Source organism: Gracilinanus agilis, chromosome 1 (genome assembly GCF_016433145.1).
Source record: "Gracilinanus agilis isolate LMUSP501 chromosome 1, AgileGrace, whole genome shotgun sequence".
NCBI classification, from domain to species: domain Eukaryota; kingdom Metazoa; phylum Chordata; class Mammalia; order Didelphimorphia; family Didelphidae; genus Gracilinanus; species Gracilinanus agilis.
The window spans coordinates 787160739-787188682 of NC_058130.1; the positions used below are offsets into that span (position 1 = coordinate 787160739).

Genomic DNA, 27944 nt, shown 5'->3' on the forward strand with positions numbered 1-27944 from the left:
TGCTTCCCCCAGATTAACCCCATAGTTTCCCAAGATGGGGACCTGATAATTGGGATCTTTTTATCCTTATTCTCAGTTGAAGTGAACAGTATAACAGGAGCAAAACTGTTTGAAAGTCCTCCTAACAAAGCGTGTAAGCCTTATCAGTAAGTGCCTCTCTATCTGTGTGGTATCCTTTTTCCTATGATGATTACAAAGTGATCTTTATAAAAGGGGAGAAGGAAGGCTTATATAACATGAGTCAATAGACGTTTCCCCTCTCTTCTTGTATCTTAATTCTTTTACATCCTCCACATTTTTTTATGTTCCATTGACCTTCAGAGTTAAAACAGAAAAAAAACTATTTTCTTCTATTTCCCCCTCTTCGTTCCCCTGTAAGTAATCATATCCAAAAAGCTCAGTCCTAACCAGGTTCAGTCTTTTATCATGTTGACTTCCTATTCCTGACCTAATATTGATACTTAAAAATAGAAATGAATATCAAGAGTACTCAAATTAGATTACTACTCTGAAGTTCTTGAGCCCTCTATCATTTTTATAAACCTTGGGCAGAGTTAGTGGTGTTGAATGTACTAAAATTGGGTCAGGAGATCTACCCCATCTATAACAATGAAAGATCTCATATTTCCTTTCTACATTTGCCAGTCTGTCAAAAAGTGAACATAACATTTTAGGGCATACTGGGGATTCCTATTTCATTGAAGATATTATATTTGTCCCAGGTACCCTGCCATTGGAAGATATAACATTAAATCATCTCCCTCTCTGGGGGTATATAAATTTATTATTTTCCTTGAAGTTCCATAGGACTATTTATATGTTCCTGATACACAGAGAAGTCCAGGATAGGATATCTCAACAAAACTGACTAGAGCACCCTTAAACAGAGTAAAAAACTGAGGGACAAGTAGATTTGGGGTTCTTAGAAAAAAGAGGCATACTCAGAATACCAGTGTATTAAGTGTTGAGCAAGATATATAACTGTTTTTCTGAAATATCTACTCTTTCTCAGTGATGTCTAGAATATTCTGATTTTCAGCAGGTCATATGTGAGGATATTCCAGTTTCTCTATGTCTGTTTTTCTAAACTGTAGCCTTCTAAAAGAACAGGAGCTATATTTCCTTTATGAGCCATGGACAAACTATTGTCATTTGTGCTGATGGCCAGGCCTTAGTTTTATTTTTCATCCTGTATCAGTTCCCTTGTTAGAAACCCTGTTTTAGGGGTTTCTAGCAGGACATTCTGTGAATAGCAATGTAAACATGTCTATAAGCCTCTGTAAGTCTGCCTGTGGAATTGGGATTCAAACTAAAATACACCAATTTCTGGACAATTTCCCTTTGTGATGGTCAACCAAAAGCAGTTCATCAATTAACCCTAATACTTGTGGGAGGCAGATCAAGAAACACTCCTTTGGCAGATGAGCATCCTTTTGAACCTTCCTATGATCAAATGCTTCTATAGATTTATGTCATACTCTGTCAATTTTTTAACAACTCTGGATTCCCCTATTTCCCTTTTTAAGTTTCTTTTCTCTCATAATTAAGAAGATATTCCAGATATTCTCCAGGACCATAATAGATTTTTTTGTATAAAGGGAAAAAATAATTAAATCATTTTCATTATAGGTTATTTATTTAATACTTTAACATGCTTGTTCTTATTCTCTTTTCTTTCATTATTATTCTCCAACTAGGGAGAATTGGTTTGCTTTTGAAGGAAAAGAAAGTTTTACCATTTCATGGTGAGACTTTAAACTAAAATCCATTTCTAAGTCAAATGTCCTCTAAATTCTATGCAGTTTTAAAATTTTGTCTTAAGAATGGCATTTCTTGGAGAAACTTAAGGCTCTCCTTCTGTCCTCCTTGATTCAAATTGAATGGAAAATGAGCAAAGGAGAAAATAATGGACACAAGTTCTTTAAATTTCAGAAACACAGCAAATGAATTTTCAAGACAGTTTTGAAAATGCTGCAGATGGTATCATGTGAAGTTAATTAAACACAATTTGTGATACTGTAATCCTCAGTTTCTATTTCCAGTAAAACAGTCAGAGATTTCCTGAAAGTTGGTAACTACTGGAGAAATCTTACTACACTGGATAAGTTTGAAACCATTACCATGAACACCTGTGGTGTCTTTTCCTTACTATTTGGTTCTCGTTTGAAGACCTGGTACGAAACAACAATCTTTTTAATGAATTTGGTTTTCTATTCTTCTCAGAATCAGTACAGAAAGGGAAAATGTGAGAAAGTAGGGAAACCACATCTTTTATCAGATATATGAGAAAGGAACAAATTTAAAAACTGGGAGCCCAAATGTGCAGTTCCTACTATTCTCACACCTATGTGAACAGGTTTGTATCATTCATTTCTTTCTGTTGGAATGGCAACTTGCCCAAAGACCCATATGGCAAAGACATCCTCACATTTCTGGCCCTTCGTAAAGCCTTCCTTTATTTCTTCATGGGGATGGGACCTAACCTCTACTCTGCTTTCTTTTATATCAATGCTATTTAACTATACCACCTTGTATTATGTTTATTGGCATATTTATGTTCTTATCCTTTATAAAATAGTTTTCCTAAGGTCAAGGAACACACAGATGTCTTGTAGCATCGAGGTGGATCTGATACTATATATCTATTGGTGGTAAATAGAGTCGCATAAAAACTTAAGGCCAATTATCCTCACTATCTCTGGAATCACAAGAAAGAAAGAGTATAGGAACAAGGTTCATGGACAGGGCTATTTTTACTACATGGCAAATAAGCTGAATAACAGGTTGAGACTTTAGTTTTGACTCACATGGCTGGGGAATTCTTCCTCCTGAAAAGTATTGTTTTTGTTGGCTTTATTAATATTCTATGGCACTCATGCCTACAGGTGGTTCCACAAAAATTACCAGCAGGCTCTGGCACTACTATTTGCTGTAGAGGAGATAAATAGAGATCCCAATTTGTTGCCCAATATTTCCCTGGGATTCCACCTCTACAACACCTACCACAGTGATGAAAGAACATTGGAGAGCTCCTTGAGGTGGCTCTCTGGGCAAGGCCAACTCATTCCTAACTACAGCTGCAGGAAGCAGGACAAGTCTGTGGCTGTTATTGGAGGAGTCACTTCAGCTCTCTCTGTCCAGATGGGGACAATACTAGACCTCTACAAGTTTCCACAGGTTAATTTTTTTTTCGTTCTTTTAGGTTTTATTAGCTAATCCTTTAGGCATGTAAGAGGGAAATTATGGTATTTTATAGATATATATTTAAAATGTGGCCGCCAGGAATCAACAGTTCAGATTGATTCCGTAATTAAATCAGATCATATTAATCTTAACAATTTGGCAAACCAGAAGCACAGGTTAATTTTTTAAAAACATTTATTAATATTCGTTTTTAACATAGTTACATGATTCATGCTCCTACTTTCACCTTCACCCCCCCGCAACCCCCACCCATAACCGACACAAATTTCCACTGGTTTTATCATGTGTCATTGATCAAAACCTATTTCCAAATTGTTGTTACTTGCATTGGTGTGGTGGTTTCGAGTCTACATCCCCAATCATGTCCACGCCAACCCAAGCGTTAAAGCAGTTGTTTTTCTTATATGTTTCCTCTCCTGCAGTCCTTCCTCTGAATGTGGGTAGTGTTCCTTTCCATACATCCCTCAGAGCTGTCCTGTGTCATTGCATTGCTGCTGGTACAGAAGTCCATTACATTCGATTTTACCATAAAGTATTAATCACTGTGTACAGTGTTCTTCTGGCTCTGCTCCTCTCACTCTGCATCAGGTCCTGGAGGTCTTTCCAGTTCACCTGGAACTCCTCCAGTTTATTATTCCTTTGAGCACAACAGTATTCCATCACCAGCATATACCACAGTTTGTCCGGCCATTCCCCAATTGAAGAACATACCCTCCTTTTCAAGTTTTTTTGCCACCACAAAAAGGACAACTATAAATATTTTCGTACAAGTCTGTTTATTTATGATCTCTTTGGGGTACAAACACAAAATGGTATGGCTGGATCAAAGGGCAGGCATTTTTATAGCCCTTTGAGCATAGTTCCAAATTGCCAGCCAGAATGGTTGGATCAGTTCACAACTCCACCAGCAATGCATTAATGTCCCAATTTTGCCACATCCCCTCCAGCATTCATTACTCTCCCCTTCTTTCATTTTAGCCAATCTGCTAGGTGTGAGGTGATACCTCAAAGTTGTTTGATTTGCATTTCTCTAATTTTTAGAGATTTAGAACACTTTCTCATGTGCTTATTGATACTTTTGATTTCTTTACCTGAAAATTGCCTATTCATGTCTCTTGTCTGTTTTTCAATTGCGGAATGGCTTGATTTTTTATACAATTGCTTTAACTCCTTGTATATTTGAGTAATTAGACCCCTGTCAGAGTTTTTTGTTATTAAGATTTTTTTGCCAATTTGTTGTTTCCCTTCTGATTTTGACTACACTGTTTTTGTTTGTACAAAAGGTTTTTAGTTTAATATAATCAAAACCATTTAATTTACATTTTGTAATTTTCTCTAACTCTTGCTTGGTTTTAAAATCTTTCCTTTCCCAGAGATCTGACAAGTATACTATTCTGTGTTCACTTAACTTATTTATAGTTTCCCTCTTTATATTCAAGTCATTCACCCATTCTGAATTTATCTTGGTGTAGGGTATGAGGTGTTGATCTAACCTAATCTCTCCCATATTGTTTTCCAAATTTCCCAGCAGTTTTTGTTAAATAGTGGATTCATGTCCCAAAATTGGGCTATTTGGGTTTATCATACACTGTCTTGCTGATGTCATTAACCCCAAGTCTATTCCACTGATCCTCCCTTCTGTCTCTTAGCCAGTAACATTTTGTTTTGATGTCTGCTGCTTTATACTATAGTTTAATATCTGGTACTGCTCGGTCTCCTTCCTTCACATTTTTTTCATTATTTCCCTTGATATTCTTGTCCTTTTCTAATTCCAAATGAAATTTGTTATAGTTTTTCCTAATTCAGTAAAGAAGTTTTTTGGTAGTTTGATAGGTATGGCGCTAAATAGGTAAATTAATTTGGGTAGAATGGTCATTTTTATTATGTTAGCTTGTCCTACATATGAGCTTTCCAATTGTTTAGATTCAGTTTTATTTGTTTGGAAAGTGTTTTGTAGTTGTTTTCATATAATTGCTATGTTTGTTTTGGTAGATAGATTCCCAAGTATTTTATATTATCTAGGGTGATTTTAAATGATGTTTCTCTTTCTAAATCTTGCTGCTCTAATGTGTTGGAAATATTTAGAAATGCTGATGATTTATGTGCATTTATTTTGTATCCTGCAACTTTGCTAAAGTTGTTGATTATTTCTACAAGCTTCTTAGTTGATTCCCTAGGATTTTTTAAGTATACCGTCATATCATCTGCAAAGAGTGATAGCTTAGTTTCCTCATTGCCTATTTTGATACCTTCAATTTCTTTGTCTTCTCTAATTCCTACTGCTAGTGTTTCTAGTACTATGTTAAATAATAGAGGAGATAATGGGCATCCTTGTTTCACTCCTGATCTTATTGGGAAGGCTTCTAATTTATCCCCATTGCATATGATGCCTCTTGAGGGGTTTAGATATATACTGTTTATTTATTTTTAGGAAAGGTCCTTCTATTCCTATACTTATCAGTGTTTTCAATAGGAATGGATGCTGTATTTTGTCAAAGGCTTTTTCAGCAACTGTTGAGATAAGTATATGGTTTTTGTTTGTTAGACTATTGATATGGTCAGTTATGTGCATGGTTTTCCTAATGTTGAACCATCCTTGCATTCCTGGTATAAATCCCACGGGATCATGGTGGATGGTCTCCTTAATTACTTGCTGGAGTCTCTTTGCTAATATTCTATTTAACATTTTTGCATCTATGTTCATTAGGGAGATTGGTCTGTAGTTTTCTTTCTCTGTTTTTGGTCTACCTGGCTTTGGGATCAGTACCTTATTTGTGTCATTAAAGGAATTTGGTAGGACTCCTTCTTTGCTTATCATATCAAATAATTTGTATAGTATTGGGATTAGTTGCTCTTTGAATGACTGATAGAATTCACTTGTGAATCCATCAGGTCCTGTTGGTTTTTTCTTAGGGAGTACTTTGATGGCTGGTTCAATTTCTTTTTCTGATATGGGATTATTTAGGTATTCTATTTCTTCTGCTGTTAATCTAGGCAGTTTATATTTTTGTAAATATTCATCCATATCTCCTAAATTGTTATATTTATTGCCATATAATTGGGAGAAATAGTTTTTAATGATTGCCTTAATTTCCCCTTCATTAGAGGTGAGGTCTCCCTTTTCATCTTTGATACTGTCAATTTGGTTTTCTTCTTTCCTTTTTATATTAGATTGACCAGTACTTTGTCTATTTTATCTGTTTTTTCAAAATACCAGCTCCTAGTCTTATTTATTAATTCAATAGTCCTTTTACTTTAGATTTTATTAATTTATCCCTTGATTTTTAGTATTTCTAATTTAGTTTTCATCTGGGGATTTTTAATTTGCTGACTTTCTAATTTTTTGAGTTGCATGCCCAATTCATTATTCTCTGCTCTCCTTAATTTGTTAATATATGCACTCAAGGATATAAATTTCCCCCTGAGTACTGCCTTGGCTGCATCCCACAGAGTTTAGTAGGCTGTCTCATCATTGTCATTCTCAATGAAATTGTTGATTGTTTCTATGATTTCTTCTTTTACTAATTGGTTTTGGAGAATCATATTCTTTAATTTCCAATTAGGTTTTGATTTTCCTGTCCAGGTGCCCTTACTTGTTATTATTTTTATTGAAAGCTCTTGAATTTGGCTATTATATTCTTTGGTGTTGCCCTTTCTGGGTCTAGTTAGAGGGTGATCTATGGATCCTTTTAATGTCTATATTGCCCTCTTGTTGTAGAACTTCAGGACAATTTTGATGAATAATTTTTTTAGTATGGAGTCCCAGTTTCTATTAATTTCTGTTTTTTCTGGAAGACCAATGGCTGTCTCTTCTAGACCAGTTTTCTTGGTCTGTCACTTTCTCATTGAGATATTTCATGTTTCCTTCTATTTTATCCATCCTTTGTCTTTGTTTTATTTGTTCTTGTTGTCTTGAGAGATCATTAGCTTCTAATTGCTCTATTCTAGCCTTTAGGGATTGGTTTTCGGCTATAATCTTTTGGTTTTCAGCTATGATCTTTTGGTTTTCATTTTCAATCTGGTCATTTCTGGTGTTCAATTTGCTTATCAGTTCATTTGATTTCTTAGCCTCACTTTCTAATTGCAAAATTCTGCCTTTTAAACTGTTATTTTCTTGCCTGGTTTCCTTTTGAGCTATTTCTCATTTCTCTAGCCAAATCTTTTCCAACTTTTTCGTCATCTCATATATGAACTCTTCAAGAGCTTGTGACCAGTTTTCATTATTTTGTGAGGGTCGGGATGCTTGTTTGTTCTCCTCTTCTGTTTGCTTGGTTGTCTGGATTTTCTCTGTGTAAAAGTAGTTGAGTGTTAAAGATTTCTTCTTCTTGTTGTTAATCTTTCTCTTTTGGCCTTCCTGATTCTGGGTTGCCATTGTTAGCCCAGTCCATTCTCAGGTTTATCCTCACACTGACTCAGGTCTCGTTGTTCTCAAGGGTCCACCCCCTGCTGGACCCCCTTGCTTGATCCTTTGCCTGGAGGCTCCTTTACAAGTCTCAGGGCTCTGCTTCCACAGTCGTATACCCATCTGCACTGGTTCCCCTCTCAGGGTTTCAGAGCCTTCGCTCACGCGCTCCTGAGCTCTGTGTCCTCGCTCAAAGTCCATGCTCGTTCTTTAGCCTTTTGGGGTCCTAAGTCTTGCTGCTCTCAGGAACAAGCCCTGGAGGTGCCAATGACTCAATGGGTGCCCCAAACTTGTTCTATTTCTCTTGAGCTGGCTTTGGTGTTGTAGGTGGTGTGGTGTGTGTGTGTGGGATTGCTCCGCCCACGATTTAGTGAGAGCTGTTTCACCCCTTTATAGCATGGAAATGCCCCGATTCCATGTATCTTCCACACTGTGCCCTGTTGTGGGGTCCCTCCGTTCGTCTGGATTTGTTTTTATGTCCCCTTGATGAGTCCTATATGTTTCAGTTAGGAGAGTTTAAGCGCTGCTTTTTACTCTGCCGCCATCTTAACCAGGAAGTCTCCACAGGTTAATTTTATTCAACCTGACTATGCCTTTCTCTATTCCTTTATCAATGAAAAAAATTACTATTATATTATTATTTGTAATAAAATAACAGCAGCAACAATGACTAGTATTTATGAAGTGCTTTAAGGTTTTTAATATGCTTGATATAAATACTGTCATTGTTCCTCACAGCCACCCTCTCAGGTGCTATTATAAGTCTAATTTTACAGAAGAAGATACTGAGACTGAGAAAAATTAAGTTACTTGTCCAGGATCATGCAGCTAAGAAGTTTCTGTAGCAGAATTTCATCTCAGGTCTTCTTGACACCATTGCAATCCTCTTGTCACTGCACCTGTAAGCTGACTCAATCATCAGGGAAGGTAAACATCTAATGGGGCATCATCCAAATTGTAGACCAAGTGGAGAATGGGAACCATTTATATTGCAGTTCATGAAAGTATCTAATGGATAACTTGCATAAAGTTGCCCATCACACAGATGAGTGTCACTAAATATAGGAAAGGATAAAATGACTACTCACTATTACACAATTCACTGGTGCAAGAGTAGGGATTAGTGTTTACATGCCTGGATTTCCAGTTGAAAGACTGATTTTACATCACACTTTTCATGTTTTATTTTTTGAAATTATTTAATCCAATAATGTTCAACCTGAATTCATTGAGAAGAGTGTCATTTTCAAAAAGAGAATGAAGAATGAGCACTGGCATAGAAGGTACTAGTTTGAGGAGCAATGATAAGCCTATTTATAATCTATAATAATGATAAGCTTATCTATAATACTGTACTAAGAGAACCATAAGTACCTTTATGAAAATTCAGGTTCAGGAATAAACTCATGACATTGCTCACAAATAGGTAATCAACTTTATTAATGAATCCACAAGGCACAGATTTACCAGCTGTATGAGAAACATGGTCTAATGTACTTTTCAGCCTGGATGCATACTGAGTATTGTCATTGTTTGTCAGGTATATAACAGACTGCTTTTTTGGTTTGGAACCCAGAACAGAAGTAGTAATGTCTTCATTGAAAAAATAATGGAAAATGATTTAAATGAAATGGAGACCAGTTTTTAATATGCAATTAGTCATATCAAAAGAGGAGTGATTGAAGGCCACCATTTATATCATCAGTCCTAGTTTTAAAGCTTTCACAGCTTCATTCAATATTATTTATCCCTATCCCTAAAAACACAGGTTCAGGATTTAGATGCCTTGGATAAGCTCAGGAAATCTCGTGGTTTCACTAGCATTGAGATTTCAGAGAGTTCTGGTCATACACTTGAAGATTAGTGAAGAAAACAAAAACTGCAAGCTCAAAGGTCACAGAGATTAACTCTTTATTGGTATTTGGAAACCAAAGTGAGATCCCTAAATCAGGGGATCCATGTAAAGAATTCATATTGCATCTTAGTTCACCAGAAGGTATGCTACTGCATAAAGTCCTGGATAGGAAAGAATCAGAATGGTGCTTCCATTATGGGGTAGTTCTTCTTTGATCCTGACAGGATGGGATAATAGCATCTGCTTTCAGAAATGACTAGATCATTCAAAGTGTGATAAGTGGGTACATATCTGATCCTCTAATAGCAGACAACAAAGGTCACAATAAGGAAGACCTGACATCAATCAGTTCTATCATGACATCAATGAACATTCTTTTATTGATGAGAAAAAATATTGTGGTTGAAGGGTGGGGTAAGGATTATCAGATTTTTAAAAAATATTCCTATTTTACATTTTGAGCTCCATATTCTCTTTCACAATCTCATCCCTCCTCTACACAATGAGAAGTTAAACAATTTGATATCATGATTATGCATATGAAGTCATACAAAATATTTCCATATTAGCCCTGTTGCAAAAAAAAAAAAAAAACACCTGTCCACCTAACGTACACAAAGAATGGTAAAGGGAGAAGAATTTGCTAGGTGGCAGCTAGGTAGCTCAGTAGATTGAAAGCCCTGTTGGATCCTAGGTTCAAATCTGGCCTCAGACACCAACTCTGGGCCTGACTCTCAATCCACTGAGCCACCTAGCTGCCTCCCTAGTACTCTTATGTTGGGTCAAAGGCTTAATTGACCCATTGAACATAGTAAAAAAAATCTTGTACAGAATAGTTGAACCAATTCATAATTCCACCAACAGTGCATTGGTGTTCCATTTTTCCACTTTCCCTCCCACACGTATGTCATTTTCCTTTTCTACTATATTATCCAATCTTATTGGTGGGAGGTGTTATAGCAGTGTTGTTTTCATCAGCATATTTCTAATCAAGAGTGATATACAGCATTTTTCATAGGTGTATAGTTAACTTTTATGTCTTCTTCTGAAAATTCCCTGCTCATATCACTTGACCATTGATTAATTTGGCAATGGTTTTTATTTTTGTAAGTTTTATTCAGTTCCCATTTATTTGGAGAAAGGAGACTTTTGTCAAAGAAACCTCTTGTAAAAAATTTTCCTTTTTCACTTCCTACCTTTATCAGTCCTGCTTTTTTAATTACTCCCTTTTCTCTTATTCCATTACCCTCCTACTTTCCTGTTAAGAAACAAATATATCTATGCCCAATTGTGTATTTACATACTTACTTCCTTGATGAAAAACATATGAGTGATGTTCAAGTACTGCTTCATTCCCTCAAAATTTCATGCTGTAATGTAAAAGCCATGACATGTATACCTCTTTTATGTGAAATTATTTATTCCATTGTTTCTCCTCTCTTTTTCCATGGCATTCCTTTCTCATATCCATCAATTTTTTCATCATTTAATTAACCCATTCCCAAACCTTCTGATTATATTGAATCCTGCCATTGCACCACATCACTGTCCCTTGAAAACTCAAAGGGATAAATAGAGAGATTTTTCAAGGATTAAAATTCCACTTATCCTAAACTGTGGACTAAAACTGGCATCACCTTTTCTGTCAACAAAAATGGTCCGGCTCCAAATTTACATTTTGTTTCAGTTCTCTCAGTATCACCATGGGACAAGCTGATACCTCTTTCTTTCTCTTCCAGATCAGCTATGGTCCATTTGACTCCATTCTTAGTGACAAGGTCCAGTTTCCTTCCCTCTATCAGATGGCCCTCAAAGATACTTCTCTCCACCAAGGTCTTGTCCTCTTAATGGTATATTTTAAATGGAACTGGATAGGGCTGGTTGTCTCAGATGATATGAGAGGTGAAAAATTCCTCTGGGAAATAAGAGAAGAAATGGCAAAGAAAGGTGTTTGTGTGTCCTTCACAGAAAAAATCCGTGTCAGTGAGAGAACACATACGGAATCACATGAGGACTTCATACCCAGGATCATGGCATCATCAACCAGAGTGATTGTTATCCATGGTGACACAGATTCATTAATGATTTTGAGATACTCACACTTGCCTGCATTTGGAATAGGGAAGGTGTGGATTGGCACATCTCACTGGGACATTACTATGAGACCTCTCTATAGTCAAGGTCATGGTTTCCATGGGGCTCTCATATTTTCATACTTGACAAGGGAAATTCCTGGTTTCAAGACTTTTCTTAAGAAAATAACTCCTTCAAAATATCCAGATGATACTTTACTTAGGGGATTCTGGCACTCTGCTTTTAGATGCCCAGATCAACCAGAATACCCACCACAAGAAATATGTTCACCAAATGCTTCCTTGGAGATTTTGCCATTGTGCTCTTTTGATATGACCATGTCTGGCTTCAGCTACACCATCTACAATACTATCTATGCTGTGGCTTGGACTCTCCATGAAATATTTATAAGAAAACTGGAGAAAAGATCAATGACAAATGAAGAATATTTGAAACCTCATTCATGGCAGGTAATATTAGCTATGATATACTGGAATCTATTTTTGGTACTGATGGGATGAAATGGATAAAGAAGTCCCCTTCATCTCCCTATAATTCTCTGATTAGATGTTTCTCACAGATTGTATTGCTAATTTCCAGCACTCGTGAGTTGTAATTTGAAGTATTGGTATTTCTTTCACAGTCTTGAATCTGGAAATGACTTCTGGTTCCATCAAGTAGACATTGTTGCAGCCTGGGCAGGAAACCCTTTAACAACAATTTTGTCAGTGTTCTCCTAGTCAGGGAATAATATGTCATTTCTTTATATACCTTATTCCATTTTGTGGCACCTATAATTGTTGAAACAGTATTTCACATTAGCCTATGTTAGACTGATTTTGATATAATGTGTCCTACTCTGGCTGACAAGAAGCCAATAGTCAATTGGATGAGCTACTCTATCAGCTAGTGAAAAATTTTCTGAGGTGGTTTTTAGCCACCTCTTTCATCATGTCCTGGATTAGACAAACATTCATCTTATTAACTACACATCAATACATTATATTTATCGCATAACAAAAATTAGGCAGAGAAACATTTTAATTACATATCTCTGATGAAAAAGACTCTGGGTAAAATCTCCTCTCACCATTAATGGAAGCTCTTGACTTTTTTCACCTTCATGGAAACAGAGTCCCACTAGTTCACTCTGTGCAGATATCAGTCTCAAAAATTCTCCTCAGGATGTCTTTACAGTATTTACAGTAAATTCAGTTGTCTCAAAATTCTCTTGAAATTTTTAATGACAATTAAGTGATTCAGTCTTTCAGGAAAGAAGTTACATTGGTCCTTTCTGTACCACTCACAGGTTGTCTGACTTTTAAATTACTTTTTCCATATGGCAGCTAAACTTGAATCTATGATTCCATTCCCTTTCAAAATTCAGTAATGGAATCCTTAGTCTCTGTAGAAGGGGCAATAGAAACTAATGCTCCATCTTTGTGAAAACCAGAACTGAATGCTGTTTTTATTATTTATTTTATTCTTGAAACTATCTATCTGTATATTTATACATGTCAAGGGATAGTCATGTAATGATAACTCATATGCTTGATCCTAATATTGATCACTATGGAAACTCGAACTACTCTCTCTGACCTTGGCTACCTGCCAGGAAATAGACTGGTGAAATTTTACTCCGATGAACTCAACATTTTTTTTTGTTTTATTTGTACTATTTATTTCTACATATTATTTTGGACAGTATTAACTCAGACATAATTAGCTCAGACACCCAATCATCTTTAGGCCTACTGCAACTCAAAATTCCTGGCCTTAATGATCCACCAGCATCAGCCTCCCCAAAAACAGGGACTATAGGAATGTGTCTTGATGTCCATTAGTAGCTTCTCTTTTATTTTTAGCCATTGCCACAAGTTCTGTCTTCTGGGCCAAATGGACATACAATAATCACTACTCTATATAATCTCAATTCATACCTTGAAAGATCATCATATCATAAAATTATCCATGAATTTTGGGTATCTATCATGTTAGATATTCATGGACTTTGTACTCCCTAATTCATCCTTTTCATTTCAAAGCCCTATTTATCTAATCTCTAGATAGTAAGGCAAATATATTTTACTATCACTCATTTAAATACACTCTATATGTTGCCTCCATCTTAGAATTGAAGTTACGATCTATAGAGGTAATGATTCCTAATAATGTTAGAGTGGATCTTTCAGTTACGAAGATTAGAGTTCAAATCATGCTTTTGACATAGTCCAGGTAATCCTAGGGAATTCATCCAAGTACAGATCCCATGTTACTCTCCAAAAGAATAATTTGCCAATTCATAAGGCAATCACTGATTTGAATTAGAAGAAGGAGTTTGCTCATCAGTTACCCAATCTGATGAAAGTACAGGAATCCAAACTACTCTCATCCAAAATCATCATCTTCTCAGATATAGTCTTATGAACCCTATGTTGACATTAAACTAAAAATTACCTTCTGATGTTTTACCTTTTTCTTATTGTGTATATAGAAGATATTCTTTATTTCCAAAAAACTGGAGTCCTTTACCTAGAAGAATATCTTCAAAATTATGCCAGAAAAATTATCTAAATATAACTTTACAAATTAGAATTTGAATAATTGAAGATTAAATTCAGAAGCAATACTTTTAAATTTCTTACACTTGGCCTACCTTCTGAAATAAATGAACAGAAAAGGATGGTGAAACAGTCAACAAATCAATAAACATTTATTAAGCATTTACGATGTGCCAGGAACAGTACTAAATTCTGTGGATATGAAAAGAGTCAAAAATAGTACCTACTCTGGGGGCAGCTGGGTAGCTCAGTGGATTGAGAGCCAGGCCTAGAGACAGGAGGTCCTAGGTTCAAATCCGGCCTCAGACACTTCCCAGCTGTGTGACACTGGGCAAGTCACTTGAACCCCATTGTCTACCCTTACCAATCTTCCACCTGTAAGTCAATACACAGAAGTTAAGGGTTTAAAATTAAAAAAAATACTACCTACCCTAAAGAAGGTCACAATCTAATGGGAAAGGCCAAAATAAAATAAATATATACAAATAAATAATATAGAAAACAAATGGGAAAAAATAGAAAGAATTAACAGAGAGTGAGAGCACTAGAATTAAGAGAGAATTGAGAAAGCTTCCGGAAGATGACATTTTAGGCAGAAGTTAAAGAAAGCCAATGAATCTAGTTGGTGTGGATGAGGAGGGAGAGCATATTTGAGAGATGTTACATAAGTGAGATGAATAGATCTTGGCAATAGATTAGATAAAATAGGTGAAAGATACTTAAGAGTCAAGACTGAAATTAGGAATCGTGGAGATGGAAGTAAGGCTGCAGGTTGCAGAAGTGTGTTTTCTATGTGTCCCAGTAGAAAGTCAAATTTTAACAGACCTCCAAATAAAACTAGGGCACTCAAATATGAATAAAGACTACGAAAATGTCCTGTATCTCTGATATAATGCAAAGGTTGTACTTCAAAGAGAGCCCTTCCCTCAGGCACTACCTAAAAGTAGGATTCCTTTCCCTTTTCAGCTGCACCCCTTCCTGAAGAAAACCCAATTTACCAACAATGCTGGTGATCAGATGTTTGTGGATGAGACAAGAAGTTCTGAGGCTCAATATGCCATTATGAATTATATTTTCTTTCAGAATGAGACAGATGCTCTGGTGAAAGTGGGACAGTTTCTCCCGAAAGCTCCATTTCGTCAAGATTTCACAATCTGCGAAGATATCATAGTGTGGGGCTGGTGGGATGCAAAGGTCAGAAATATTTTAAATCTCATATTAATACTTCTAAGCAAAAGAGCAATCCTTGATTTATTTATTATATGTCCTTCAATTGGGGAAGGGCTGAACAAACTGTAGTATATGCGTGTGATGGAATACTATTGTGCTAAAAGGAATAATAAACTGCCACCAATGCAACTACCAACAATTTGGAAATAGGTCTTGATCAAGGACACATGACAAAACTAGTGGAAATGTCTATTGGCCGTGGATGGAGGGAGTGCGGGGGGCGAAGGGGAAAGTAGGAGCATGAATCATGTAACCATGTTAAAAATGAATATTAATAAATGTTTTAAAAAATGAAGCATAAAATTTTTGTACTAGTCCTGTCCATAAAATATTTTGCCTGAATTTGCATTCCAGGTTCTTCATCTCTGAACCAGAAATTGAGTAGCATATTTCATCTTTAATCCTCTGGATTTGAGGTTCGTTATTACAAAGATCAGAGTTCCTAATTCTTTCAAAGTTTTGTTTGTTTTGGTTTTTACCATATTTTTGTGTTTTCAGAATTAGATCATCTTGTTTTTCTCACTTCACTTGGTGCTATCTAACCAATTATATGAGTCACAACTTATTCAGACATTCTTCAATTTTGGGTTGCCACCTAAGATTCCCATTTTTTGCCACTTCAAAAAGAGTTAAAAATCTTTTTGTCCGTCCTTAGTGACCGTTTATTTTGCTTAGGCCATACCTCTCCTGTAATCTACCTTCTCTCTTGTTCTTCATTAGGACTTCGTGTTTTATTTTTCTATCTTTTCCTTTTCTGAGCAGTTCAAATATGAATTAAATTGAATTGCCAGCCACTCCTCACCCTTGTTTCATATTTGCACAGAGATCAACCTATGCACACTGGTTATGTGAGAAAATATCCCTAATCTGCCTTCCTTTCCCATCTATTGTATTTCTCTTCACATCTTTTCACTCTTCCCTTGAGATCATCAAGAATTATACACCCACACCCAGGTATATTCTAATTAATCTACAATAATGATGCTAAACAATAAAGTTCAGAGATAACATATGAATTATATCTCTACATTAGAAAAACACTTATCTTTCTTTAGTCTCTTATTGTACTTTTATGTTAATATTTTTATGACTTTCTTAACTCAGTTTTGAATGTCAACATTTCAATATAGCTCAAATATTTTCAGGAATTATATTTTATATTTCTCTAATTCCTCAATGATGCATCTTTTTCCTTTTATTGTCATACTTAGGTTCCTTAGGTAATTTATGGGCTATAAACCTATTTTCTTTGCCCCTAGAATAGTCACATTAAAGGAGTACAAAAGAGTTTTGAAGTGGAATGGCTGGTGGAGAAAATGGAGAGGAAAGTATTTGAACTTTACTTTCATCAGAAATGGATCTAAAAGAGATGATCATACACACTCAGTTGGATAAAGAAATCTACCTCTCTCTACAGGAAAAGAGAAGGAAAGAAGTTTAAGAAAGGGGGATGAGAGAAGATTGGGAAGATAATGGTCAGAAGTACATCTTTTTGAAAATGGTCAGAGTAAAGAAACAGAAAGGAGGATAAAGAGGAGGAAACAGAATGGAAGATAAAACATAGTAATCATAACAATTATTAAAATTGGAATTTTCCTAATAAAGGCTTCATTTCTCAAATACATAGAAAAATGAGCCAAATATAAAAGGCTACACATTATTCCCCAAATGATAAATGATCAAAGGATATGAACAGATAGTTTTGAGATGAAGTAATCAAAGCTGTCTATAGTTACATAGAAACATAATCTAAACCAATATAAATTTTATAATATTTAATTAAATAAATACAAATTAAAACAACTATGAGGTACCATCTCACACCAATCAGAAAGGCTATTATGACAGAAAAAGTAAATGAGAAAAGTTGGATGGTATATGGGAAAATTAAGACACCAATACACTATGGGGCAGTTGTAAACTGATTTGACTATTCTGGGGAGCAATATAGAACTATGACCAAAGGGCTGTGAAACCATACAAATCTTTCACCAAGGAATTGTAATAGATGGTATTGATCTTGACATTGATTATGGCCAGTTGATTGTCAGTCGGTATAGATACTGTTATAGCTGGTAGGCCCTAGCTGGTTCTGTCAGTAGATGAAACTGACAGGAGACAGACTACTACAAAACCTATTTATTTAAACTATAAGAAGATGCAGTGACAAGACAGAGGATATAGAAATAGGTTAGGATATGAGTTGTAAAATGTAATTATCCCTAAAATAATCAATACTCAACAAAACACAAAACCTCTCTGTCCTGCAAAGGACTACTTCTTGCCTAATTTGAAATCAGACCTAGCTTGACTCCCTTACAATCTAATAAGGGTATCTATCTTACTAAATTAAACTAATTATAATTCTTCTAAAACTTCTTTAGTTATATATATTTACAGCTTGACAGTATCTCTGTATCTGCCCAGCCACAGAGATTCAACTCAACTCATGACAGGTTACACAGATACTGCTCTCTGATGCTCTCTGATGTCCTCTGATGCTCCCTGCTGGCCACTGCAGTGTTCCAGAGAACAGCTTCAGGAAATCTCTCTAATTCAGTTGATTTTCTAATAATCTTCTCAGATATAAAGATGTTTTCCAAAAGCTATCTACCAACAAAATCTTCCAAGATTGATCAGATTCAACTCCCTAGACACTTTTCCCCAAAGAGGAAGCTCTAGAGAATGTCTAGTATTTCTAACTGTTCTTTCCATTGGGTTTCTGGGAATTCTGGACATTCTTTTCTCTCTCAAGGTAAATTTAAACTCTTTCACTAAGCTGGACACCCTTCTTCTTAAGAAGAACTTTTACTTTAGTTAATTTAATTAACTAATCAATTATACTTAAGAGAATATTATTACTAGGGTTTTGTGCCAAAGGGATAAAAAATAAAAAATATATTACAAAATATTTATAATAACTCTTTTTGCAGTGACAAAGAATTAAAAAGTGAGGGAGTGAACATTAGGGATTGGCCAAGTAAATTGTAATATATGATTGTAATGGGATACTATCATACTATATGAAATGACAACTAGAATAATTTCAGAAAAACTTGGGAAGACTATCATGAAGTGCTTCAGAGTGAAGTGAGCAGAATCAGGAGAACTAAACACAGTAATGGTAATGTTGTTCAGTGAACAACTCTAAATGAGTTAGCTATTCTCAGTAATACAATGATCCAAGATGATCCCAAGGGACACACAGTGAAAAATGTCATCTGCCTCCAGGTAAAGAACTGATGAAGATCTGTCATGGGCCCTATGGATTGGGCCTGATAGAGAGATGGCCCAAGGTCCTCAGATGGTATAAGGACCTAAGCTGAGTAAGGATGGGAAGCCTAAGGGAACACCAAGGTTGAGATAGTGAACACAAGGTCCCCAAATATTCGTAGATCAGCTGAGCACCAATTCCTACCTACAGTGCCCAAGACTAAGTGACTGTGTGAGAAGCTGTGAACTGAATCACACAGCTTCTCTGGCTACCTGTCTTGGGGTTAAGTTGATAGATAAATGTTAGGATTGATTGGATAATTGTTGATGATAAAGATAGATGTTGATGATGAATGGATAATGCCTTTGAATGTGACTTAGCTAAAGTATTCCCTTCCCCTAGGTGCCAGAATATTAAACTGATCTTTAGGATAAAATCAGTCTTCACCTAAATGAGCTTTAAGAATTTAATTATAATAACTCAGGGGAAGGATCAAGGTTGAGGACTGAGGTATTGGGAATCTATGCTAGACTATTGATGATAGAGATGGATGATCCATTGATAATCAGGTTGTGTTGGTTGGCTGGAGAGATGTCTCTTCCTCTCTGGCCATGGACAGGCCAGGCACCTTGGCCCTGACCAATGACCTGAAGGTTGATGATGTTCTTCTTGTTAATCAGGTAATAAGTATTTATCTACCAGCTCAGTAAATGGTAGTGTGATAATCAATCAAGCAGGATATAAATAACTAGAGCAGGGTGCTTGGCCTACCCACCCAGCCACTTGGTGTCATCCCCATTCTCACAACTGAGAGCCTGTTTGCCTCAGCTCATGCCTTTTTTTTAAAACATTTATTAATATTCATTTTTAACATGGTTACATGATTCATGCTCCTACTTTCCCCTTCACCCCCCGCACTCCCTCCACCCATGGCCGATGAACATTTCCACTAGTTTTGTCATGTGTCCTTGATCAAGACCTATTTCCAAATTGTTGGTAGTTGCATTGGTGTGGTAGTTTCGAGTCCACACCCTCAATCATGTCCACCCTGACCCATGCGTTCAAGCTGTTGTTTTTCTTATATGTTTCCTCTCCTGCAGTCCTTCCTCTGAATGTGGGCAGCGTTCTTACCATAGATCTCTCAGAATTGTCCTGGGTCATTGTATTGCTGCTGGTACAGAGGTCCATTACATTCAATTTTACCACAGTATATCAGTCTCTGTGTACAGTGTTCTTCTGGCTCTGCTCCTTTCATTCTGCATCTGTTCCTGGAGGTCTCTCCAGTTCGCCTATAATAGTATTCCATCACCCGCATATACCATAGTTTGTTCAGCCATTCCCCAATTGAAGGACATACCCTCCTTTTCCAATTTGTTGCCACCACAAAAAGCGCAGCTATAAATATTTTTGTACAAGTCTGTTTATCTATGATCTCTTTGGGGTACAAACCCAACAATGGTATGGCTGGATCAAAGGTCAGGCATTCTTTTATAGCCCTTTGAGCATGATTCCAAATTGCCAGCCAGAATGGCTAGTTCATGCCTTTTTATAGTGTTGGAAGCAACTGTCTCTTGCCTCTTGGCTCATGGTATTTGGGTGAGGTTCGAAATTCCAAACTGTTGGTTGTCACTCAATTTGCTCTCTATTTTCTTATCAGAAAATGATATTACAGATCATACCAAAGCATACTATATTTCATTTTCTTTCTTCATTTTTTCTTCTCATTTTCTTCCACAAAAGGGCTAATACTAAAAAAGGTTTTACATGATTTTACATTTAAAATATTTTTCACATTGCTTACCATATCACTGATGGGGGAAGAGAGTGAGAGAATTTAGGATTTAAAAAATGTTTAAAGTGCTATAAAAATAGTGTTTACAAGTAATGGGGCTGAGGGGAGCAGATAAGTGGCTCAGTGGATTGAGAGCTAAGCCTAGAGATGTGAGGATCTAGAGTCGATCTGACCTGACACTTCCTAGCTATGCTACCCTAGGCAAGTCACTTAACCCCTAATGCCTAAGCCTTACTGTTCTTCTGACTTGGAAGCAGTACATAGTACTGATCCCAAGACAGAAAGTATTTTTTTAAAAAGACAAGTAATTGGCTGAAATTTTTAAAAATAAAAGAAAAATACTTCAGGAATAGGGATGTTTGGGTCTGGTCTTCATCACAGAATTTCAGTAGTACAAACTTTAATTTTTCTTCTCCTCAGGATGTTTCAGAAGCCACTTATTTTTCAAGAAATACTTTGTTTGGGGAGCACTTTGGTGGCTCAGTGGATTGAAAGCCAAGCAGAAAGGCAGGAGGTACTCAGTTCAAATCTTGCCTTTGGATTTGAGCAACAGTGGAATGACTGAGTCATTTAAGCAACAGTACAATGACTATCAACCATTTGGGAAGCTTTGCTGGTTCAGAATGACAGAATTTCAGCTTCTTTTCTGTTAGGGAATCCTGTCCTGATTATTTCTCTGTAGAACTCAGACTAGGATAGAAACTAGTGCCCAGACAATACAAACACTCAGGATGGAAGCCACAATGTTGTTTTTTTTGTTGGTTTTTTTTTTGTTTTTTACTGAAAGTGCTCCTCTCATGGAACAACATAGAGCCTAGGATCAACCCTTAGCTGAGAAGGTCATCCATGGGCACACTTCCCCTTTCTAATTGCACACTGGATCTGTGACTCAAAGTTTTTAGGGGGCCTAAGACCTGCTCTTTCCCTAGTGTACAGTCTAATATGGAAATATCCTAGACATTTCCTTTCCTAGTTTCTGTAGTCCCCTCTGTCATTTTTTTGGTCTTTTTTCCATTTGAGATCTTTTACACAAAATGACTAATATGAAACACATATTACATAAAAATACATATAAAAAGGAAGGGGCAAGAGAAGAGACATTTATTAAGCACCTAGTGTGTTCCAAGTGCTTTTAAAAATATTTTTATGCTTCCAACAGTCCTTTGAGGTATTGTTATTATTAAGCTTTTTTGAAAGTTTAGGAAACTGGGGCAAAGGTAAATTAATTTGTATAGGGTCACCGATCTTATGTGCCTCAGATCTTCCTAACTTGGAGCTTAATATTCTATCTACACTACAACTTACCTATCTATGGGGTAGCTATCAAACAGAGGTTACATATATAAGATTCCATTTTTCTACCCCAAATGTCAGTAGCTCTCAGTAAAAGATGCATATTTAACTCTCCTGTTATTCTCGTAGGTTCCCTGTGCAGTATGCAGTAACAATTGTGGTCCTGGATTTAGGAAGATCCCTTTGGAAGGGCAGCCTGCCTGCTGCTTTGACTGCTCTCCATGCCCAGAAGGGGAGATTTCCAGTCAGAATAGTAAGTTTCTGCACTGGTCTCACTTTACATAATTCCTAATATAGAAAATAACTGATAGGTTATTCTTATACAGTCACCTACAAACCCCCAGGACTATCACTGTCAGAGGAAGAGAGTGTATGAGGTCAAAGAAAATTGGAGAAATTTTCTGACAAAAGTAATCATGGGAAGGGTCCTTTGAAGTCATGATGCAATGAGAAGTGTGATATAAAGGGATAAAATTATTTTATGTCTTTTTTCCTTGAGGAACTAAAAAGAGCCCTTATTCTTGTCCTGGAAATAATGGTTAGTGTCAACAGGGTATGTATTTATGTATATTTGTATGAATATGTCAGTGTATATATATCTATAATTTTATGTATATAGATATTCTAGCTGAAGTGGAAGCCTGGATGAAGTCATCCCTGGAAGCAGAATTCCAGTCCTGCAGGAAATCAAAGGGGCTGATTGAAATGAGGCAGTCTGAGTGTCTCAGGATATACAGCATTATTTAGGTTGAGTGATTTAAGGTGAGATGTTTAGTCTAAGATGAATCTTCAAACATCATTAAAACAAGTTGGTTTCATGTTCAAATACAGAGCAGTGACCATCACCACTATACATGCCTCTGCAGAGCGAATTGGGTGTTCTTTTTTTTTATTTTTTTAGAAAAATTTTCCATGATTACACGATTTTTGTTTTTACTTTCCCCTTCACCTCCCTTTACTCCCCCCCATATCCAACACACATTTCCACTGGTTTTAACATGTGTGATCAATCAAGACTTATTTAGATATATTGATAGTTGCATTGGCATGGTTGTTTCAGGTCCACATCCCCAATCATGCCCGCATCAACCCATGTGTTCAAGCAGTTGTTTTTCTTCTGTGTTTCCTCTCCTGTAGTTCTTACTCTTAATGTAGGTAGCATTCTTTTCCATAAATCCCTCAGAATTGTTATGGATCATAGCATTGCTGCCAGTCCATTACATTCTATTTTACCACAGTGTATCAGTCTCTGTGTACAATGTTCTTCTGGCTCTGCTCCTTTCACTCTGCATCAATTCCTGGAGGTCTTTCCAGTTCACATGGAATTCCTCCAGTTCTTTATTCCTTTGAGCACAATAGTATTCCATCACCAGCATATACTGAAATTTGTTTAGCCATTCCCCAATTGAAGGGCATCCCTTTTTTTCCCAGTTTTTTGCTACCACAAAAAGCATAGCTATAAATATTTTCGTACAAGTCTGTTTATCTATGATCTCTTTGGGATACAAACCCAGCAATGCTATCGCTGGATCGAAGGTCAGGCAGTCTTTTAGAGCTCTTTGGGCATAGTTCCAAATTGTCATCCAGAATGGTTGGATCAGTTCACAACTCCACCTGCAATGCATTAATGTCCCAATTTTGCCACATCCCCTCCAATATTCATTACTCTCCCCTGCTATCCTTTTAGCCAATCTGCTAAGTATGAGGTGGTACCTCAGAGTTGTTTTGATTTGCATTTCTCTGATTATTAGAGATTTAGAACACTTTCTCATGTGCTTATGGATAGTTTTGATTTCTTTACCTGAAAATTGCCTATTCACGTCCCTTGCCCATTTATCAATTGGGAATGGCTTGTTTTTTTTTTTATACAATTGATTTAGCTCCTTGTATATTTGAGTAATTAAACCTCTATCAGAGTTATTTTGTTATAAAGATTTTTGCCCAATTTGTTGTTTCCCTTCTGATTTTGGTTGCATTGTTTTTGTTTGTACAAAACCTTTTTAATTTAATATAATCAAAATAATTTATTTTACATTTTGTAATTTTTTCAAACTTTTGCTTGGTTTAAAAAATTTCCCTTTCCCATACATCTGACAGGTATACTATTCTATGTTCACCTAATTTTCTTATAGTTTCCTTCTTTATATTCAAGTCATTCACCCATTCTGAATTTATCTTGGTGTAGAGTGTGAGATGTTGATCTAAGCCTAATCTCTCCCATATTGTTTTCCAATTTTTCCAACAGTTTTTGTCAAACAGTGGAGTTTTGTCCCAAAAATTGGGCTCTGCTACTTTGTGAGTCTCCTGGTTTCTCTGGGGACCCTCCTGGGATCTCTGGTCTATCTGTTTTCAGGGTTGAGCCCCCATGTTCCTAGCCAGCTGTCCAGAGCCCAGAACTTGGGCCATCTTTGCTCCTCTACCTGGGCTTTTCCCCTGAGTCTGAGCATGCTGGGTACTGCAGCTGCCTCTCTCAGCCCCACTCCACTCTCCAAGGTCTGAGTTTTCCAGTCACCTGGGGTTTCAGGTCTTGCTGCTCTCAGGGGCAAGCTTCTAGTGGTGCCAGTTAGCTTCCTGCCTAGGAGCTAGATTTTGTGCCCCCTCTGGCTCTAACTCTGGAAAGCAACCTCTGCCTCTGGTACTGTGGGTGGGGTCAGGGAGGGTTGATCCGCTCACATTTTGATGGGAGCTATTCCACCTCCCCTTATAGCATGGAAGTGCCCAAATCTCACGTACCTTCGATTCTGGACCCTATTGTGTGGTCCCTTCTTTCATTTGGATTTGTTTTCTTGTCCTTTGGAGGTATGATATATCTGTTTGTAAGGAGAGAAAGTCATCCTTACTCTACTCTGCCACCATCTTAACCCAGAAGTCTCCAGATGTCCTCTTGATACTGTGCTGCTCTCCATCATTACAATAGCTGGGACTATGGTGTCAGTCAAGATTACCTGGAAGAGCAGATTTATGCTAGAAGAGATAAAATTTTATGGGATGTGAATGTTAGATTAAGGAAGCTAATATCAGGAACCAGATGCCTGATAGCTACAAAAAAAGGAACAGTAAAGAGAGCAATTAAGTCCACCCTTCAGTTCTTCTGACACCAATATTAGGGACATAACCTGGAAACTTTTGCAAATTACAGCTACAGCCATCAATATGTTCTTTCCTCCCTCTCCCTTCTCCCTCTCTCTGTTCTGTCTTCCCTTCTCTTTCTGTCTCTAACATTTTATTCATCTCTATCTCTGTCTCTTTCTCTTTATCTCTCTGCCTCCATTTACTTTGCTCCTATTTCCCTCCCTCTCTTCATCTTCCTCTCATTCATCTTCTTTCTCTCACTATATCTCTCCCATTTCTTCCCCACACTCAGTCTTTGCAAATGCCAGGCATGATCCACTTCCAAACTTTGTATGTGGCTTTAACTGTGCTTCTTACCAAGTGCCTATGTCCATCCAAAAATGCAAATCTCTATCCCAGGCCAAGGGAAAAAAAACCAAAACTTTCTCTCTAGGGCTACAATTCTAAGAATTCATATGATTAGGTTTTAGAACTTCTCAACTTCTTCCCACAGAGAAAAAATGTCTAAATACCCAGATACTTCTGGAGAAAATGAGAGTTTGATAAGAGGTGCTCAACAATGGAAATACATTTCACTTGCTTTCCAATTGACTTGAAGATAAAGTATGTATTGTAATTCCACTCTATTGATAGTTACATGACTTGCTAAAGCAAACCATGCATGCTCTCTGCAGATAATTATTGATTTGAATGGGAGAACTAGTCCCTCTACTGAAATTCAGAGATATTCCCCTGACTTGGTAAAGTCCATGAGGTATAATTCTTGGCAGACTACATTGTACTGTTTGAATCCTGCTGTGGAACTTTACAAATATTTCTAGAATAACTCTATAGTTCATCAGAAGATTTTGGCTTCAATCTCTATCCACTGCTCTAATTTTTAAAATTAATTAATTAATTAAAGATTTCTATTTAATTGATTAAGAGAATTTTTTCATGGTTACCCCACTCCCATAGTCAACACACAATTCCCCTGGGTTTCACATGTGTCATTGATTGAGACCTATTTCCATATTATTTAGAGTTTTACTGAGTAATCATTTAGAGCCTATATCCCCAATCATATCCCCTTCATTTCCTCCATCTGAAAAATATTTTTTAATCCCATAGAAGTCACCCAACCCCTCACTGTTCTAGAACAATGTAAGACCATAAGGTTTACTTTAGGTGCTGACCTGCAATGTAAGAGGGAATTCCAAATTGGTGAGTTCCCTTTAGCAGTGATGCCACAGGTCCATCTAGTCCCAGCCTCTATCCTTATCTTTACCTTTTTTATATTGTCTAAAATAATTCATGAAATTAAAGGACTGCTGCTTTTAGCATTCTCTAGTGTGTCTGACTTTTTGTGTCACCCTGTGGATCAAACATAATACATGAGTTGAATATTGTACCGTTAGTCAGGAGCAATGGGTATCAGTCTGTGGATGGCCCATTGGTAACCTCACAGGATCATTTAATTTCCCTTGATTTCATGTTTGAAATAAAATGTGTTGAAAAGATGATCTCTGAAGATCCTAATTTTGGCTTCAACACTGGTTCAGTCACGAGCAGATGTTCATCTGAAACCAGATCCATAAATAAGAGCAATGGTTAGAGAGTGAAGCCAAAATCTTCTGATGAACTATAGAGTTATTCTAGAAATATTTTTAAAGTTCCAGAGCAGGATGCAAACAGTACAATGTGGTCTACCAGTTACAAAACAAAAGAGGATTTGTCCATAAGAAATATGCCACCTATGCAATAAATCATCAGTCAGTCACTCAATAGTCTCATGTGACAGACTGGTGATCAATGGTGGCGAAATGAAGTCAAAATGGAAATAATTCCTGAATTCAGAGAGCTCCCATTCTTGTGAAGGAGACAAAATGCATAAGCATCTGCAAAACATGATAAAACTCACACAAATTCATTATGGGAGGGTGTCAATCAAGAGCTTGAAGAAATGAAGAAAGATTAATACCGCAATCTTTTGCTAGAGTTGTTGATGTACAATATTACAAAACCACACCAAACTGACCTTTACATTTGATACTAAAAGCCTCCACTTTCCAAGTTTATTGGACTAAAAGAATGGATAAAAAAGTAACAGATGACATCAGTTAAGGATAAAAGGATTACAGAGGAACAATGAGATCTAAGACCAGCCAATGAAAAAGGACATGGAAAAACTGGGTCTAGCCTTAGGTGCCACTTTATTTACTGAAGACAGTAAATCTCAGCAAAGACAGATGGAGACCTCTTGACCTCTGGAGTCGTAAGGAGGCATTGCAGCTAGCAAGCCTTTTTTCCTATATCTGGATATAGAAATAATTGTTTTAACCAAAACTTTGGATCCTTCTTTTTCTCTTGCAGATATTGAACATTGTACAAAGTGCCCAGAGGATGAATATCCAAATAAATGGAGAGATTTCTGCCTCCCCAAGGTTGTCACCTTCCTGAATGTGAAAGAACCTGTGGGGATGGCATTGGCCTGTATGGCTGTCTCCTTCTCTTTACTGACAGTTCTGGTTTTGGGGGTCTTTGTGAAGTTCCAAGACACTCCCATAGTCAAAGCCAATAACAGGACTCTCAGCTATACTCTCCTCATCTCCCTTATCTTCTGTTTCCTCTGCTCCCTGCTCTTCATAGGCCATCCCACCACTGCCACCTGCCTCCTACAACAAACAGTATTTGGAATTGTCTTCACGGTGGCTGTTTCTTCCATTTTAGCCAAAACCATCATAGTGGTTCTAGCTTTCAAGGGTATCAGGCCAGGAAGCAGGATCCGCATGTTCATACATCCTAGAGTGTCTGTCTATGTTGTCCTCATCTGCTCAGGGTTGCAAGTGACTTTCTGTGGCATTTGGTTGGGAACCTCCCCCCCCTTTCCAGAGGCAGACACACACTCTCAATATGGCCACATCATCCTTAAATGTAATGAGGGTTCTGCCTTTGCCTTTTACTGTGTCTTGGGCTACATGGCCCTTCTGGCTTTGGGAAGCTTTATTGTAGCTTTTTTGGCCAGGAACCTGCCTGATACCTTCAATGAAGCCAAGTTCATCACCTTCAGCATGCTGGTGTTCTGCAGTGTCTGGGCCACTTTTCTGCCCACATATCAGAGTACCAAAGGGAAGGCCATGGTGATTGTGGAGATCTTCTCCATCTTGGCCTCCAGTGCTGGGCTACTGGGCTGCATCTTTATTCCCAAATGTTATGTGATTCTCCTGAAGCCAGACAGAAATACCCAGGGACAGATCAAGAATAAATGA

At 37.0% G+C, this 27944-nt stretch overlaps 1 protein-coding gene across 1 annotated transcript; it reads left to right on the top strand.

Annotated features, from left to right (window-relative positions):
• LOC123232469 (vomeronasal type-2 receptor 26-like) lies at window positions 1-27944 on the top strand. The gene is made up of 6 exons (XM_044658926.1): window positions 1-146; window positions 2886-3177; window positions 11201-12004; window positions 15062-15289; window positions 21754-21877; window positions 27049-27944. The coding sequence occupies exons 2-6, from the start codon at window positions 3142-3144 to the stop codon at window positions 27942-27944; spliced, it is 2088 nt and encodes a 695-aa protein (XP_044514861.1). The 5' UTR covers window positions 1-146; window positions 2886-3141.

What these genes read in the sequence shown, in the direction of transcription:
- LOC123232469 (XM_044658926.1), top strand. Translation starts at nt 3,142, where the DNA reads ATGGGGACAATACTAGACCTCTACAAGTTTCCACAG. An exon ending in ACCTCTACAAGTTTCCACAG is followed by an intron (nt 3,178 to 11,200) that starts GTTAATTTTTTT and finishes TTTCTCTTCCAG; the next exon opens with ATCAGCTATGGTCCATTTGA. An exon ending in GGAGATTTCCAGTCAGAATA is followed by an intron (nt 21,878 to 27,048) that starts GTAAGTTTCTGC and finishes TTTCTCTTGCAG; the next exon opens with ATATTGAACATTGTACAAAG.